Genomic DNA, 19,057 nt, shown 5'->3' on the forward strand with positions numbered 1-19,057 from the left:
AAGCAAATTGTTCGTTTATATAGAAACACAATTCAAACAAGTATTTCTAAGAAGCCAGAAACTTTGTAACTTGACTCCAGTGAAATTGTTATAAAGATATTTTTTCGACTGGGAACTTTAGAGGCCACATGTTGGAAATACACCATTCTACATTGTCCTTTGTCACAAAGGGTTTAAACATGGAACAGGATTTCCAGAACACACATTCAAAGCTCGTGTACATAATTGCTGTTGTCATTTACACGCATCGAGAAATACTGTTCAGATCATTTAAGACAGGTTACACTATGCTGATCTGTTTCTCTTGTGCTCTGCTCTTGTTTATGTGGCAGGGTTATGTGGTGGATGAAGAGGCTGCCCTGCAGGCCCGCTGGGAACAAGCTTCACAGAACACTATAAAAGAGACGACGCGGCCATGTCCCAAATGCAGAGTCCCTGTGGAGAAGAATGGTACGCTTGTGTTTATTCATTATATTCATTGTTTTCACTATACAGTGAGATATAATGTGTGTTCATATGAAGTACATATATTTACTGGACATGTACAGTATTTACAGTGAGCTCCAAAAGTCTTAGACCTTATTGTAAATCTGGGATATCATTTAATTTAATCTAAAACTGGAAGTAAACGGATATTTTTACGTTTTAAATGCTTTTAAAAAAGCTCAGATTTTCCTTATGTCTTTTGTCAAAGAGGTTTGTTCCGACGGTACACTGATAAATTTGATCTAAAATGGACCATCAGTTGAAATCGTGTGTGTTTGTGTGTTTTACAGTATACAATGACAATAACAAAAGTGTCTGTATTCATGGAACTCATGGGTTCACAAACTTATTGAAGACAGCGATCACGTGATTTTGTTGAGAGCTGCACAGGTTCATTTTATGACTTCCAGATAGTCTTCCAGCTAGTCAAATATGAGTCACATCAGGGCAATTATGTACAATCATTTAATAATTAAAGCTGTTAGAGCTATTTATCACTGAGCAGTAACAAGAACAACATCCAAACTAATCACATTATGTAAAATGCAGGTATGTGATTATGGAATATCCTACAAACAGAACTTCATTTAGTCTTCTTAAAGTTGCAGTAAGGTTCAAGTTGGCATTTCTGTTGCAGACAAAATTAGAAAATGCAAAAAAAAAAACTTTTAGAAAACTTGATGTTTGTTTAAACCCATTTAATTCAAGTAATTTATATGGTAATCACTCAGTCGACTTTTTCTGAATCTTCACTATGATAATCATAACATTAACTTTATAATAAATAAAAAGAAATTACAGGCTGATAGAACTTGCATGAAATGATTCACAGCGATATGATTCGGTTGTGTGTCTGTATGCACTCCTGGCAATGTCTGTGCATGCTCCTGATGGGATGACAGCTGGTGTCCTGAAGGATATCCTACAGGACTGGCTCAAGGTATCACTGAGCTCCTGAACAGTCTGTGTTGCTGCTTGGGGGCTTCAGATGCTCTGATACACTACGTCCCAGGGGTTCTCAATTGGATTTAGATATGAGATACATAAGGACCAGTCAATAGCAGCAATGACTTTATCATCCAGAATCTGGCCACATTGTCATGCTTCAAGAGGAACACTTGGTTCTGAGGATTTTGTCCGGTTACCTTACAGCAGTAAGGGTACTGCTGGCTAGCAAGTGGAGGTCTGTGTGACTCTTTAGGGATTTTCCTCCCCAGGCCATCACTGACCCACTGCCAAACCATTCTGGATCATGTTGCAGGCTGCATAATAATCCCCACAGCATCTGCAGACTCTTTAATGTCCACGAACCTGCCAAATCTGGCAAGAACCAGTCGAGCTACATGGTACTGGGCTGTGAGCACAGGTCCCACTAGAGGAGTTTGGGCTTTTATGCCACCCTTATGGACCCTTATGAAACAGTTTTTGACAGTTTGGTCACAACCTGCACACCAGTAGTCTGCTGGAGGTCATTTTGTAGGGCTCGGGCCGTGCTCGTCCTGTTCCACACACAAATACATTTACATTTACATTTACAGCATTTGGCAGACGCCCTTATCCAGAGCGACGTACATAAGTGCTTAAATCTCTAACATTGGATACATTAATGCTGGCTCACTAGGTTACATACTTAAGATACCATTTACCCTATTTTCCATTATGCTCTTGAAACTGCTTGGAGACACACCCAAGCATGTGATGGCATGCATTCATGTGCCATCCTGGAGGAGCTGGATAACCTGTGCAACCTGATCAGGTTGAAGGCATTGGCTCATGCTACAGGTCGTGGCAAGCATCCTAACAAAACACAAAACTAAAGACAAATCAGTCACAACCTGCAAAAAAAAACATCCCTTTTAGGTGGTTTTCTTGCTGTTCACTCTCCAGTACACCAGTCACTTGTGATTGCACCAATGCAGGTAAAACTGATTCACAATCATTTATTTACGTTAACAGCATTTGGCAGACGCCCTTATCCAGAGCGACGTACATACTGTAAGTGCTTAAATCTCTAACATTGAATCATTAATGCTGGCTCACTGTTACATACTTAAGATACCATGAGTTTAAAACATTTGTTCAAAGTTACAAGAAAGTGTCAAAGGTTGTGTTTTTTTGTTTTGTTTTGTTTTGGGTTTTTTTTTAAAATGCAAAAGATAAGGAAAGAAGTGCTAGTGCATTTATGCTTCTTCACTGGATGGATTGATATGAAGTTTAATTAGCTTGGTGTTATACTATGATCATGAAGTGTTCCTTATTTTTTTGGAGCAGTATATCATACATATAGACATTCTGAGTATCTTAGTATTTGGTACATCCAATTTTACTTGAATGATCACGTGCACATGACCTGCGTGGACTCGACATGTTTGTATAAAATCCGATGCTCAGTTTTGTCTGAACAAATGGTTCAATAGAAAAGATTAGACAGAAGGAAAATCTGAGCTTTTGTACAAAGTTTTTCTATTTTAAATGGGGAGATCTTGAATACTGTATAGTTTATCATTTTGAACTTCACTGTATGTATGTATGTATGTGTATCTATATCTATGGGTTCTATCTATATCTTTGTTGGCTATATTTTCAGGTGGCTGCATGCACATGGTGTGTCCTCGTGCACAATGCAAGTTCCAGTGGTGCTGGCTGTGTCGTGTGGAGTGGAATAGAGAATGTATGGGAAACCACTGGTTTGGATGAGCTGCACATTTCTAAAGCTTGAATATACTCAGGGAAGTGTATCTGTGGGTAATTTGCACAGCAGGCCTTCAGCTGCAACTAGAACGAGTATCAGTGTTATTATGCCATGCAAATCTGAGTGAAATCCAGGAAGCTGTGCATCATGTGAATCTAAATAGAAATATTTATATCAGGCACATTGTTTAAATCATATGTCATTTTGTTGGCATGCTTCTGATACTGTACTATTAAATCTTATTAAAATATTTCAATGAAAGTCCTTGAGTCACTGAATCTATAACGATGATATTGAGATTTTTGTTGTTTTTTTTTGTATCTTGTCTAATGCAATCCACATGCTTAGAAGAAGGTTGTCTTATTCTCTCTCTTCCTAATACAATGCAGTAATCAAGACCTTTAATGCTCAGATTTGGCTTTCAGTTTTAGCTGTTAAAACTGTCAGCGTGCTATATGTTGGACTTCATTTGAGAGATCATAATTATTAATGGTGCTTGCAAAGCAACATTATTACTACTGTGCCGGACAAAACTTCGGCGCGTAACTTGTCCAGCAGCTTTTGTCCTACACCCATGAATGAGGTGTCAAATCTACCGGCTCATTGAGGAGAGGTAAAGCTATGACTTTTATAAGCGATCCGAGTACCGGTACTTCCGGTACTGGGTCTCAAATTGGCCTTTTTTCCCATAGACTCCCATTATAAAGTTTGGAGGTTTATAACTCGGCAAGCTTTTGAACTATCTACACCAAACTCGGCCAGCTCCTTTAGGGTGAGACTCTGAACAAAGGTTTAAATTGGTGTACCGACTGGCCTTGCGGTTGTGCCGCAGCCCCGCCCCCAAAATAGGCAAAATCAAAAAACTTTTTACAACATGGACATGTGACATATCAAAACACTCAGAACAATGAGGGGAACCTCCTCACGTGTATTTTGTGTATTTGTCACGTGAAAATAAAATAATTAGCACAACATGGACATGTGACATATCAAAACACTCAGCACAAGGAAAACTTCCTCAAGAGTATTCAGATGACGTCACATGCTCGTCTCGACTAGTGCTCGTCTCCATGTGCAAGCACCATTCACATTTTCTTCAGGAAATGTACGTTCTAGTTTGTATTATTCTCTGTATTTATCCTATCTATTTTTTCTAATTTATTTATATATTATAATTTAATTTATAATATATTATATGAAGTGCTTGTGGTTTATTTTCTTCAGTTTGTGTTTTTCTCAATATTTAGTAATGTTATGGACATCTCATTAGCCTATTTATCCTATTACCCTATTGATCTTTTGTAAGTTTATGGAAATACAACTGTAATATTGAATTCTCAGAAGTGCTTGACAGTATTCGCAATATTTATTGAGAAACTCAAAATTCCTTCACATACTTCAGGAACCTTTAAAGTGCTAAAAGAGACTGAAGGAATGAGACAGTAAATAAAGAAACGCTCACCAGGATAGAGACCTTTAGTCAGTAATTTGATGCCTGTGACTGATCTACCCCAGACTTCTCCTCTGGTGTGTGAAATATTTGTCATTTCAGGGTTAATTAGCATGTATGTGGATTATTGCTGATTCACATGACTATCATTGCCCGGTGATGATGATGAAGATTAAATGCACTTTAAGACATGCAGGAGCAGATAAAGGTGCCATAAATACAATTCCAGGCTTTAGCTTGTGTTCTTGGCTTGTCGAGCTCTACTCTTATCAAACGCCATGAGATAAATACTCTTACAGTGCACTTTATTACGAACAGGTTTATGAGTTAATGGCAGATGGACTGTTGTGTAATGAGTACATGAGCATGCTTTTATGATTCACTGGTTAGAGGTAGCTTAGGAACGGACCCTGTGAATAAAAAAAAATACAAGTGGAGTTCAAATACTCTGATAGTCACATGTCTTTTTAAAATATATAATCAAGACAGACAAGTAACTCAGACGTCGCATGTGACAAGGTATTGTGCAGAATGTTCTGTTTTTCAGTTAAATTCAGTGTCATTTGCAAAGAATAGAACATTTTGTTCAAGAATTGAACATGTTTTGATCCTTTTTGGCTCAGTACAGTTAACATGCTTTTTTTAATCATCTGTAGAAGTCGATTTCAGCTGAAATCGAATGAGTTGTTGTTCATCACCACTTTTAAGTTTACAGAATTCTCAATTGTTTGTTTTTATTTTTTGCATCTAAATTCTGTTATTGGTTCCTAAGTCAACGTGATGTCAAAATCAAATCATATTTATTAACCAAAAATAGGCAAGAAATTATGAACTAATTAATGTGTGTTACAGATTCATTGTGGTTTCTGTGTAAAATTAAGATGCCTACTATATGAAATGTCAATAATTGAAAAAGAAAAGAAAGTGGCAATGCTTTACATGGATCTGTTAGCACCCAGAAAACATTCAATTCAATCAAATAAGCTAAATGATGAACATATATGAATTTAGACAAAAGTTTCCCAGAGTTAAAATAATTCATGTATTTGGTGATTATGAATGATGGGTGCCAATATTTATCCTCAGATGTTTGGTTTAGTAATATGCTTTCACGTAAGTCATCCTAATTTATGTGAATTAGGATGACTTGTGTTTTGTTTTGTTATCTTTTATACAAGCATTAATACCTGTGTTATTCAAGTAAGTTTCTTTTTTTTAACATTTCCTAATACAGTCAACTAATTAATCTAAATCTTAATTAATCTTAATCTATCAATCAATCAATCAATCAAATTTTATTTATAGAGCACCTTACAACAACCAAAAGGAGCACAAGGCGCTTTCCAGTAAAACAACAATAGCCAATAAAATATAAGAACACAATGAACATAAAATAGCAGTTGAATCAGGGGCTACGTGTTAAAAGCTTGTATGAATAAATGAGTTTTCAACTGCGATTTAAAAACACTCAGCACAGTGATGCTTCGTATGTGTGCTGGAGGTAATAATCTAAATTATCTAACGTTAGCTAAGGTAATAGTTAAATAAGGAATAATACATGAAAGTGTCTGAAGGTAGAAGCAGTGGGTCAGTGAAGGAGAAGTCCAGTTCAGTGCATCAGAACCAGGTATGAAGAGAGCGAGTCGTGTCTCTTCCAGTGGCCGTGACAACCCAAGTCTGGAGCTCAGTGATGCAGTGTCCAGCCAGGTAAGGATCCTCAGTTTACTGTGTCTATGTGCTACATTAGTCTGCAATAAGCAATGACCTTTCAAATATCTTACTTACCAGCTTTAGTTTGTTATCACTGATTTTTAACCACTTTGTGTATGTGTTGTCAGTCGGTGCAACAACATACCGCTTCCCGTACCTCTGTAATTTCAGCCTCGATGGCGCGCTCGGTTAGTCAGTGGGCTTCATATGCTCGAGGTCGCTGGAAACGGGCTACTCTTAAATGCATGAGGAGAAAATTCTCAGGTACTTGACCTATATTGAGGAACTTTATCAGTCACCAAGGCAGGCATCAGTTTAAAGTGTAAGATAATTGACTTTGTGGGTTTCTGCGTAAGTAGTTAGGGTCACGATGACTGCTTAAAATGTAGAATACCGATTTCAGAGATATATTTATTGTTACGTCACTGTAAATAATTATAGAACATGAATAATGTAGAAAACCTATACCAATCGGCCATACCGTTAATTTCTCCTGTGGCGCCAAACACATCCGAGGCATCAAGGCCTGGACACTACAATACTACTGAAGGGGTGCTGTGGTGTCTGACAATGAGAAGTTAGCAGCAGGTCCATTAAGTCATCTAAGTTGTGAGTTGGGGTCTCCATGGATTGTCCAGTATATTCCAGCTTTATCTGGGGAATTGGAGGCCAATTGAACACCTTGATCTTTGTCATGTTCCTCATACTATTCCTGAACCATGTTTGTAGTGCATTACCCTGGTGCATTACCCTGCTGAAAGAGTCCACTGTTATTAGTGAATACTGTGTGGCCTTAAAAGTGGTGTAGAAGTACCAACCCTGGTGTAGAAGTACCAACCCTTCTGGCAGCAATGTTTAGGTAGTTGCTACATGTCAAAGTAAGATCCACATGAATGCCAGAACATAAGGCTTCCCAGCAAAACATTGGCCAGAGCATCACACTGGTCTCTGCTGGCTTGAGTTCTTTCCATAGTGTACCCTGGTGCTGGTACTATCACTTTCCCAGATAAGTGACAAACATCTGGCCATCCACACAATGTAAAAGAATGTGTGGTTCATCAGACCAGGTCACCTTCTTCCGTTGTTCCCTTTTTCATTTCCAATTCCAATTCTAACCCTAACATCTCATCCAGCCCTTCTGTAGGTTTGGACCAGACAAGCTAGCCTTCACACCCCATGCACATCAGTAAGCATTAGGTGCCCATGATCTTGTTGCTGGTTCACTGGTTGTTTTTCCCTTGGATCACTTACTTTTGTTAGATAATATCCACTGCATACTGGAAACACCAATCAGTGTGAATAATGATAGTTTTTTCACATCACCTGTCAGTGGTTATAACGTTGTGGCTGATCAGTGTATATATTTATTAAACCCAAAATAAGATATTTAACAATAGATCAAAATAAAATATGTGCATTGTGCAATATGCATTTTGTGCAGTAAGTAAACAGAGCAGTGATCAGCAATCAGTACAGAGTGCAACAGTTTAGTGTAATTACACTCTATTACAGTCCCTATGTTCTTTAGTGGTGCCAGTGGTATGATACTTTGCTTACCTTTTTAAAAGCCAAGGAGGTTATGCAAATAACATTGTTGCATTTTAGTTGCTTAGAGATTATCCACTTACATTAATCTCATTGTGTGCTGATAGGGGAATCTGTAAGCAGCAAGTACAAGGGCCTTGCGTGGGAGGAAGATGCTGTAGATGGAGTTCCCAAAGAGCACCAATTGAACAAACGCCTTCTAGATCACTTCAGGATGTTGGCTGCTAATAACGAAGACACAGATGAGGTTGTAAATTATAGCATCTTTGTTGTTTGTTGTGCTGTTATGTAGGCCAAGAATGGGCTGTGTTATGGGGCATTTTAGAAAGCTTGGAGAAAGCCTTACTGTATGTTATGTTTGTGAACATTGCTCTTATTGATTTTGCTGTTTTGCTCCAGGTCGATCTGCAGTACCTGAACGAAATCCTTCGAGATGGAGCCGATCCCAATTCACCAGACAAGTATGGACAGACAGCACTTCATGAGGTGAGATGATCAGCCACAGAGCATCAGATGTTGTATCGCAGATGCAGCCATGGGATATGGAATTTATTCACGAGCAAATATTTCACTGTTGGTTCAGGCTGTGTTAATGAAATTAACATTTGAAATTATATTTGAGCATGCTATGCTCAGGAATCTATGCAGGGAATCCAACATGATCATTTGTGTGTACTGCATGTTTAACTATTAAATTCTGGTAGATCTCTCGAGCCTGGAATGTAGATGTGATGAGGTTCTTCTTAGAGAGAGGAGCTGATATCCGCAGACCTGATGTGTTTGGGGTTACACCTCTACACGTGGCCGCAGCTTTGGACTATGAAGATATGATTCACTTTCTTCTAGAAAGAGGAGGTAGAATGAATCTGTTAGCACTTTTTACCCGACCCAAACAAGTTTTTCCTAGACAAGGGTGTCGTCATGGTAACCAACATCTGGTCCACTTAAAAAAATGATGGTCTGAGATATGGTTCATGGACCCTCAGGGGTTCATGGACACTCAGGTGTGCATGAACACAATCTACTCCTGGGGCTAAACACTGAATAATGTCAGTAATTGGATTTGTTACTTCCCTGTTTGTCACATTTTATGATGATGCATGCTGACCTAAAAGATCCCTCTAAAGAAATTAAACAGATTAGTAATTAGTTTATTTGTTCATTCAATTTTGTTTGTATTGAGATTTTAACAGCGGGCATTTTCACTATGCAGCTTTACAGAAATATATAAATTCAGAAACAAAATGTTCAATTCAAATGTATTTCTAATTAGCAAGCTGGAAGCAATGGTGGCACAAGAAAAAACACTCTATATAAATTAATTCATTCATATGTTCAAAAAGTTATTCATTTATTCATCTGATCCAGGCCCTACTCTGGGAACATTGGTTGTGAGTCAGGAATAAATCCTGAATGTGATAGCAGTCCATAACAGGGCACTACGGACACACGTTCACAACTAACACAATTTAGCATATTCGGTCCGCTAGCTTTTTTCAGGTTCCAGAGAACCTGAAAGAACATATGAAACATGGCAGAGACAGTAACTCAAGCAAGGGATAAATCTTGAAACCTTGGAGCTGAGAGAACGTCCTACCACCATAGCACCCTAATAATCCAATCAAATACATTAACAATAATAAACTAAAATGATTTACAAATGATCTCTCAGAAACAACTGCTCTGACAACTGCTTTTTTTATTTTATTGTGAAAGAAATGACAAACATGTATGTGTTAGCCTACAGAAGCTATTAAGTATAACATGGTTGCAATCTATCTGCCGTTTCAGCTGACATTGAGGCCTGCACATATAAAGACATGCAAACTCCATTACACTTTGCTGCTAAGAACGACGCTACTGAGGCGATTCAGATTCTGCTGCAGAATGGAGCAGATATTGCTGCACACGACTACAAACAAAGAACTCCACTACAGCTTGCTGCCAACCTAGGTAACGTTTTCTATTAAGAAATAGTGCAACATCAAGTTCAGTCAAGAGGCTTTTATTTTCATTTTAACCTTATATAGCTAATGCAGTGCACAGTGATATGAAACAACATTCCTACAACATTCCTCCAATTTTCCTTCAAAGTTCCTCTGTCGGTGCTACATAAAGACACAGAGCTACATAAAACAACACAGAACTAGGTAAAGAGTAATATAATAAGAAATATATAAGAAATGTCAGGTTCTGATCTTGTTTTAAAAATAGTACATGTAAATGAAAGTGATGCATTTCCATGTAAACAACAACAAAAATCACTTTTCACTTATTAATCAAGAAATCAACAAAATGAGTATTTCAACCGAGGAAGAATTCAGGACACCCTGTAACCTAATAGTTAGTGTTTCCCCTTTTTGGCTGAAATAACCTCAGTGAGATGTTTCTTGTAGCCATCTACCAGTTACTGACATCGACTGGAAGAAAGTTTCCCCCACTCCTCAATGCAGAATTCTTTCAGCTGTGTGATTTTTGAGGGGTTTCTTACATGCACAGTCCGTTTCAAATCACCACACAGGATCTTAAGCTCATCATAAAGCACATTTCAAAGCAATGTGTTGTCCAGTGCAGTGATTAATTTAAGCTAAAGATACTTTAGAAGAGGAAATAAAATATGATCGAACACATACAACAAAATCACAGTTAACAATTAAAAAAGGACCTTATTAAAGCTCTGAGAAAGTAAACATCAGAAATAAATAGATTATTGTACAATAAAAGTTGTTTATGCATTTATCCACTGCAAATAAAATATAAAATAAAGATCTATATTATAATATTCTAGATTTAAAGGATTATAAATATAAAAAAGTACATTTTTAAATGTATTCGTCTATTAAAAGGATGAGTATAACGGAAAGATTGAGGAGGTGTGTATGTGTGCTTAAAGATCGCAGTGAAGCTGCACGCACACTGTTGGAGCTGGGGGCGGATGCTGGGGTTCAGGACGCTGATGGACAGCTGTGCATCACTGCCATGATCGGCAAGATGACGTCTGTGGTCAGTGTCAATAATCCAGCTGTATAAGAAGTTCACATACGCTAGAATTCTCAGCGTGACTCAGATCTCGTTTGTCCTCCGCAGGCCAATCTGGCACTGAATCAGTTTCATGTGAAGGACCGAATGACACGCCAGCAGTTCTTCTACCTTCATTTGCTGGAGCCAGAGCGAGCACAGATGAAAAGATCACAAGGTAGCGACATGATTGAATCATGAGAGCCGGTGACATTGCTGAGAAAATACAAATATTAAAAAAATAATTCTGTATTCTATTTTTTCCCTGTAGGGAAAACCAGAAGTGAGCCAACATCGCCGGTACACAATCATCAGCCTGAAAAGACTTCATCATTCTCTTGTTTTGAGTTCTTGTATATACCCAGAGCCAATTCTTGTGATCAATACTAATAACGTACTCTCTCACTGTTCAACAGCTAGAGTTCATTGTTCATCAAGGGAAACTAGATCTCATTATGCATCCTGTAGTGTTAAAGCTCATTTCAGTCAAATGGAACCTGTATGGCAGGTAAATTCAACGTTAAACATTTGTACTCTTTCTAGTCAAAGCATTACTTAGCCATAAAATAAGTATTAATTAAACTGGGATCTAAAACTGTTTGATTATAGACTTGGAACATGGATTCTTCTGCTGCTCAATTTTCTATTTATCTTTTCCTGGACCACGGTGGCCATATCTGTGTCCGTGTCTCCAGAGGAGAGCAAACGCTATGTTTTCCCTCAGGTAATGAGACACTGTTTAACCCTATATAGTAGATATGTAACAATACACAAATAGCCAGACACTTTAGCAGACGTTTGTGTATACTGTACCATCTCTCTACAGGACTGGTGGCGTGTGTTCGTGGTGATGATAGCCCTAGGGTTGACAGTGCTGGAGGTGTACAGGGAGGTGATGGAGATTCTGCGCTCGGTTAGAAAGCTAAAAGACTGGCAGAAGTGGTGTGAACAGAGGCTCAATGACGATTTGGCTTGCACACACCCCATGTGGCCAGAGGTTATTATGAAATTCTAAATATCACAACATAACATATCACAATTCTTTTTAAGAGCATGCTGAAATATTTGACATCACTTCGGTATTAAGACATGCAGTATTACATGAAACATGAAGTGAACTGGAACTTCACCTCATTTAATTAATCATATGACTCATTTTTATGGCTCATCACTTACTAATTTAGGAACTCCATTTAGAAACTACAGCTGTACATGACACAGATGAGCGCTTAGCCAGTTTATACATTAAATCATGGCATAAAAGAGTGCAAACGGTCCAAAACATGGGCACAATTCATTCATTAGAAATATAAAAATAGCACAATTAACGCATGAGAAAAGTGTCATGACATCAATTTTGGATCTTCATTGTCTCATTTACTTGGTGCCCAATATCACATTAAAATAATGAAATAAAAAAATTAATAATTGATCATAGAGGACAGGGTTCACACTTTCTGCCACTTGTGGTACAAAATATCTATTTCTAATCCGACACGCTTAAAAAAACAGGATGTGTTTTTATGCTGCTTTTATAGGCTTTTATGGCAGTCATATAATGTAGCTGTTTGGCTTCATGAATAGAACCTTTGCCTACTTTTTATTCATAAAATAAAAAAATATAAAATAAAAATATATTCAATTTTATCTAACAGTTTTTTACACTCTCACATTAATGCTGCAACATACAGGAACTGAGAACTGGGGGGGAAATTCTTTCTGCTTTTTTTAAATGTGGGGGAAAATATCTGTCTGCCACATTTTCCCCCCCAAATTCTTTTTGTTAAAGAAAAGTGGGTATCTTTAAATATGAGTAGTCTAGACATAACTACATGAAAAATTCCTGTCACAAGAGCACAAGACAAGAAAAATCTGGTCACCTCAGAGGCAAGAACATTAGGGTAAATGTACAGTATAAAATGACACTTGCGGACTCACCAGAAATTCCAGATCTCATGCGAGCTAACTCTGAATATACTGTAGACTGTAGAGGATCTTTCCATTGTAAAATTAAGTCATCATCTCTGAGTACAGCCTTTCTGAATAAAAAATGCATTTTTGAATTTGATGAACTGGAAAATAAATTCAATTTTCTAATGATTCGCATACCCAATTACCTGAGAAAAATAACACAGATGTATTTGACTTATTTTTGACTTCCTGAAGGAACGATGCTACTTTGAGGGTCAGATTAAGTTCATTCGCAACATGAAGGGAAGCTACATGCAAGACCCCTGGTAAAATTCTGAAATCCTTCCCTCACCCAAAACATGGAATATATGTGTAAGTGCAAATTATGTACATGATTTTGTATTGGACATTACATTGATATTCAATTTCCAGGAATATATTTGATTGGCTTGTGTACGCATTGCTGATAGCAGTTTTGGGTCTTCATTTGGCTGATGTTTACCTGGTCTCTCAGACACTACGAATGAATAGCCTGCGCATTTTTGCTGTGGCCGTCATCTTCCTCTGGCTCAGGCTGATGAAGCATGTCAGAGCATTTAGGTAATGAGAATTACCTTTATGTGCTTGCTTTCTTTTCTGTAATTCATGTTCCAAATCATTTGCTCTTACGTGACGTACTTAGCATTGGCATCTGTGCTTCCAGAATGTATTCAAAAGATAATGGATAAGTATCGAATGCTTATCAATTGATAGACATTTAAGTATTCATCTCCCTTTCTTACAGCAATCTAAATTCGTATTTCTTTCTTTCTTTTTTTTTTTTTTAGAGCTTATGCTAAATATGCTAAACAGGCCACACCTGTATCCGTTTTAATTCAGTAATATAAGTCAGATCAGTCCTGCTGTCTTGAAGACCAGCTGTGAAGATTTGAGATGTTAAAACTGAAGATTTGAGATGTTAAAACTGAAGATTGAGATTTTAATGATGAGAAGGTGGATGTGTTAGCTAAGTGGTTAAGATGTTGGACTACTGTGAGTTCAATCCTAGGATCACCAAGCTGCCACTACTGGGCCTTTAACAACTGCTCAGGTGGATTAAAAGTGAGCTAAAAGGGTTCTAGATAAGGGTTGTTGGCCAAAAGTCATAAATGTAGTTATAAAAGAGGAGAAAAATGTAGAGAAAGTGTACAAGAGTCCATTTTTACATTTAAGAAAGGCTATGTTACAAAATCTAGATGTTTTTTGAAAAAGATTTTGTGACCTGATTAGACTACAGCAAAAGCATTCTTTTACTGGAATGTTGGGGGTACAATCATGCCCTGGGGTTGGCTTTCAGCATGAAGATCTAGAAGAGTCTTATTGCCATCACAGGGTTAATGCTGCCAAATAAATAATAGCCAGAATAAAAGGCAGAAATCTGCATTTAGTGGTAAAGTATACACTATGTCCCAACAGGATAGTCAGTTAAAGCACAGGACAAAAACTACAAGTAATGGCTTGAACAAAAGGTTTGCAACAAAACGCAGACTTAAATCCAATTAAAAAACTGTGGCTTGATCTGAAGATTGTCATCCACAAACATTCTCCATCTAATTAATACTGTATATATATATATATATATATATATATATATATATATATATATATATATATATATATATATACACACACAGCAGTGAAACTCTTTCTTCCTGTATCCTAACTTTGGAGGTTGGGGTCAGAGCACGGTGTCAGCCATGATACAGCGAGGGTTAAGGGCCATGCTCAAGGGCCCAGCAGTGATAGCTTGGCAGTGCTGAGGCTTGAACCATGATACTCTGATCAACAACCCATAGCCTTAACTGCCCTCAGTTTATTTATTTTTACAGAGTCTGAGAAAAATTGCATTGTAGAAAAAAATTGACTGAATCGAAATGTGTAAAGCACAAAGATGCGTCCAAGAGAACTGAAATCTGTAATCACACTCAGTCACACCCACTGTCATGAAGGTTGTTCTCATTAGATAGACCAGGTTGTTCTCATTAGATAGACATTTTCAACCATATAGATAAGATAACACCTGCTTGGAGGTCATTCTGCTTGGAGAATAGTAACATCTGGCCAATGGCCTTTTCTCAGCTTTCGCTGCACATTACAGGTGGTTCCTGCTTTGTGCTTAGGTAACCATGGTCATTCAGAGGCCACTCAATAGCAGAGAAACTATGGAAACCTGGTCAGCAGTGGCTTGTTAACCATATGGTCAAAGTCCCCAATTTGGAGTACTTACAATTTACAAGTTTCATATCATGATTTTCCTCCTTTAAATCCATAGGGTTATTGGTCCCTTCATTGTCATGTTGGGGAAGATAGTGGGTGATGTGCTGCGCTTTCTCTTCTTATATGCAGAGATCTATGTCCCATATGCCTGTGCTTTCTGGATTATATTTGGAGGTGACAACAATCAACAAATTCAACTACCTTGACTAATTTTGCAAATGCTTACATTTCCTATGAAGTAATATTCTTTTTGTTACGTTCCCACTCATGCACAAAGGCTCAACAGCTGTACCTAGCATGCAAACAGTGCCACAGATGCTCTACAGTCTGTACCGTATAACCCTGGTGGATGAGTATGAGTTTGATGCCATGGTGGCTGTGGACACTGTTATGGCTTACTTGCTCTGTGGTACGTTTCTGGCCCTGTCTGCTGTTCTGTGTGTCAACCTAATGATTGCTCTTCTCTCAGACACATTTCAAAGGTAAGAGTAATAGTCCACTTATGACCAGCCAATTCCGTTATTTGTGCATTCAGTAAAGCAAAGTAATGTTTTGCGCATTGTTTTTCTAGAGTATATGAGAATGCCCTGGCGAACGCAGTGATGCAGCAGGCTTCCATCATCCTGCAGGTAGAAGAATCCATGACTCACCTGCGCCATTTCTATGACAAACAGTACATCCACACTTCTTGTGCCCCGCTCAGAGAGTTTTACGACTATGACATCATAACAAATCCAGATCACCATGAAGAGATGAAGAAACTAACAGCAGAGATTAAGGTATAGTCTACACTCATGCTCAATAAATAAGTACACAAAATGGAGCTGTGATTTCACTGACCGTAACAAGCAACACACAAAGCTTGAAATGAAAATATTTTTACATTTTTTTGCAAATTAGCTATGGCACAATAAAACAACAATTAGCTCTGGTGAATTCATCAAACCAACCCTATAGCACATGTTGTCCCCAAGTTGGAACCTCCTTGTCTTTAATAATAATTGAATTCATTCACCAGTCTGGTCAACATTATTTGGCATTCAAGAATGAAAGAAAAGCCACAAATTCACATTTTCCAGAGTTTCACTACATTGTAAAATACATATAGTTTAGAATTTTTAAAGTAGCATGTATATATTTTAGCTACGAAAAATACCCAAAAAGATGGCTTCTAATCATTTGTGTTACATCAAGAGTTGCATCTGAAACTTTGTTGTGAGCCTAGTTAATCTGTTCTAAATCATCTTGTGAACATCTCTGGTATCTAATTCAAAGAAAATAAAAATACACAGTGGCTCAAACACCTGACCCTGGCACACCCATACCCACTAAACAAATAACATCTGGTCTGTGGTGGTTCCATTGTAGTGTCTTTCTGATGATGGGCAGGTGTATTAATATTCCTAAGAAAACTTTATGATTCCTTTCATCAAAATGATCAAAATGCCACTCGGTAGACGAATAGAATATATGAGCCTAATTCTGTCAATGCTGCAGGATACTCTGGATGAATACTTGTCCATACAAAAAGAGGCCAATCTACTGAACCCAGCTGAAACAAACAAAGGTACCAAATCTCCCAGGTGAGTTTATCTGGGACTTGATGTTACAGTGAAATGCTATCATATGCTCTCATTTTTCATTGTGTATCATTTTGAATAGTAACCTTCTGACACACTCGCCACAGGCTTGCTTGTTGTTGATACATACAAGCACATTTAAATGTGTCTAATGTTAATCTTGAACTTTTGTATAAAATTAATCTTTGTGTAATAAACTTTTTGTACTATACGTATGTTCTGTAAAGCTGCTTTGTGTCAATGTCCCAACGTTAAAAGCCTTTCACAAATGTAATTAAATTGAATTGATTAAACAATGAATACAAGCATACAATTTGTCTCACAGATGGAATAGTTTTTCATCTCAACAAGAACATCTCAACAGTCTAATGCGACTGGAGAAAGTCCAACAGCAGCAGATTCAGGATCTGCAAGACCTAAGGGAAGATGTAAAGATTCTCCAGGGATTAGTGCTACAGCTGATTCAGTCAAATCCTACATCATGTAAGTGCTGTCTCATGCTGGTGCAGGAAAAAGGGAATGGAAATCTGAGAACCGTGCTGTTTGACGTCTCAATCACACAATAATATCCATGAAATAGAGTGATGAATACCGTATCTTAGAAGCACTTATGTTGTTGTGCTTATATTCACAGCTGCCGACATGCCAAGTTCATCTTCAGCAGTGCTTCCATAGGGTGGAATGAGCCATGTTTTAGTGTTTTTGAAGTTGAACAAGAAGCAATCCATTTGAAACATAACAAGCATGTGTTAACTATAACAAACTCTCAGCTACATGTGGGTAATTTGTATATATTCGGTATGCTGGCTACATTATTTACATAGCCGGATTCACTGGATTTAATTTGAGATCACAGATAAGTGCTAATATGAAAGCTCTCATGTAAACCCAAGACTACCTGTAGGAGGTGGTGTGAGTTCATCTGTGCTGGAAATATGCCGCGAATACTTTAAACATAAAAACTCATGCTCAGGTCTGCACTTAATAAAGTAAAGTAGCCTGTGCATGTGTTTTAGCTGATGACGAGATCATCATTAGTTTCCACAAAACACATGTATCACAAGAGAAGATGAGAAGACACCGAAGATGTGTGGTGACCAGATGTGCATAATAGCACCAAAATAATAATAATGATTAAATAAATAAATAAATAAATTGTGGTGTAAGATGAATGCAAATCCACTGGGGTTCAATAAAATCGAGTGAAACCAGACCAGTGCTGCTGGGACAATCGCACTCTGATTTGGACCTCAGCAAATGTGTCCAGTCTGAAAACAAACTTAATCATAATATTCAACAAACATGTACCAGCTTAAACTATGTATTGGTTTTCGTCCTTGACCAACACAGTTTTACAGTATGGTCAATAAATTAGTATATCAGACTTCTTGTATGCAATTTGTTTTATACAATTTAATATTGCATTTTCTAAATGAAATAAAACAGATCAAGAAAAAGTGCAAAAGATGAAGCAGGATGTGGGAAGTGGTGGAGACTATGATGGAGGCTGGTAAGTGTAAGCCAAAAACTCATTGTGGGCTGAAATTTGGTTTTGGTGAGGAAATGGCACTCAGACTGTGGCACAGCATGAAACTAATATCTTGGCAATGGTGCAACCTTCAAATGCATTTTATGTCACAAAGAGTGCAGCGACATCTGCCATATGCTCTCTATCTATCAAGCTGACACCGTTTTATCCAAGAGTGTGGAAATACAGTGATTACTTTGCTTGTGCTTAACAGACCTGTATCTGTAAAAATATGTCAGTCTATCTGTGCTTTACTTGTAAGCACTTCAAATAAATTGCTGTTTGTCAAGAGTTTGAAATTGTATGTTTGCTTTATAATATTTCTCATAAAATATTTCTCATTTGTTTTAAATATATCTAATATGAATCTTCATTTTTTTGTATCATATTAATCTTTATATTATTCTTTATATTAACCTTATTTTAAAGCTACATTGTTAAAAGCGCTATACAAATAAATTTGAATTGTCTATTGACTTTTTTTTCTAATATACGGTATTATCAAATATATATTATTGGTTCTAATCATTACACCTACTGTGTCAACACAACATTCTTAGATTTACCCCTTTAAAAGAAAGGTATCGATTATTTTAAACACTCCTCGCTAAATGTCTGAACAATAAATAATCCATTAATGCTGTTGTTCTTTCCTTCTGAATAACACTTACATTTTTTTTCACTTTCCTAGGAGAACAGGTAACACTTTGCTGCTGTGCTAACACATGCATTGATCACATGTATGTCTTCCTGGAGCTTGCTTTGTGCACATGCGCATTGTCATACTGGAACATGTTTAGGTCTATTAGTCCCAGTGAAGGTAAACTAGACATTTAATACAACTATGTGCCATGGTAGCAGGTCATATTGCTGTCACACTC

At 37.4% G+C, this 19,057-nt stretch overlaps 2 protein-coding genes across 3 annotated transcripts in view; both read left to right on the forward strand.

Moving 5' to 3' along the window:
* Positions 1-3,439, forward strand: part of prkn (parkin RBR E3 ubiquitin protein ligase) — a 100,385-nt gene extending 96,946 nt beyond the window's left edge. Inside the window, exons 11-12 of the mRNA XM_060872097.1 lie at positions 333-450; positions 3,074-3,439. Coding sequence (XP_060728080.1) covers positions 333-450; positions 3,074-3,183 — 228 coding nt within the window. The 3' untranslated portion in view covers positions 3,184-3,439. The remainder of the gene's footprint in view (positions 1-332; positions 451-3,073) is intronic.
* Positions 3,440-5,074: 1,635 nt separating this feature from the next.
* Positions 5,075-18,411, forward strand: si:ch73-193i2.2 (transient receptor potential cation channel subfamily V member 5). 2 transcript variants are annotated; one of them, XM_060872098.1, is made up of 21 exons: positions 5,075-5,147; positions 6,203-6,335; positions 6,467-6,602; positions 7,991-8,130; positions 8,283-8,369; positions 8,588-8,738; positions 9,675-9,836; positions 10,777-10,886; positions 10,971-11,079; positions 11,173-11,201; positions 11,318-11,409; positions 11,511-11,625; positions 11,728-11,898; positions 13,068-13,138; positions 13,245-13,412; positions 15,124-15,242; positions 15,346-15,550; positions 15,640-15,847; positions 16,566-16,651; positions 16,974-17,131; positions 17,283-18,411. In XM_060872098.1, the coding sequence occupies exons 2-21, from the start codon at positions 6,258-6,260 to the stop codon at positions 17,321-17,323; spliced, it is 2,436 nt and encodes an 811-aa protein (XP_060728081.1). In that variant the 5' UTR covers positions 5,075-5,147; positions 6,203-6,257; the 3' UTR covers positions 17,324-18,411. The 2 variants fall into 2 exon arrangements, with proteins under 2 accessions (XP_060728081.1, XP_060728082.1); XM_060872099.1 differs by lacking the exon at positions 5,075-5,147 and having other exon boundaries at positions 6,285-6,335; positions 6,510-6,602.
* The last annotated feature ends 646 nt before the right edge of the window (positions 18,412-19,057 follow it).

This window comes from Tachysurus vachellii, chromosome 6, assembly GCF_030014155.1.
Source record: "Tachysurus vachellii isolate PV-2020 chromosome 6, HZAU_Pvac_v1, whole genome shotgun sequence".
Lineage (NCBI taxonomy): Eukaryota > Metazoa > Chordata > Actinopteri > Siluriformes > Bagridae > Tachysurus > Tachysurus vachellii.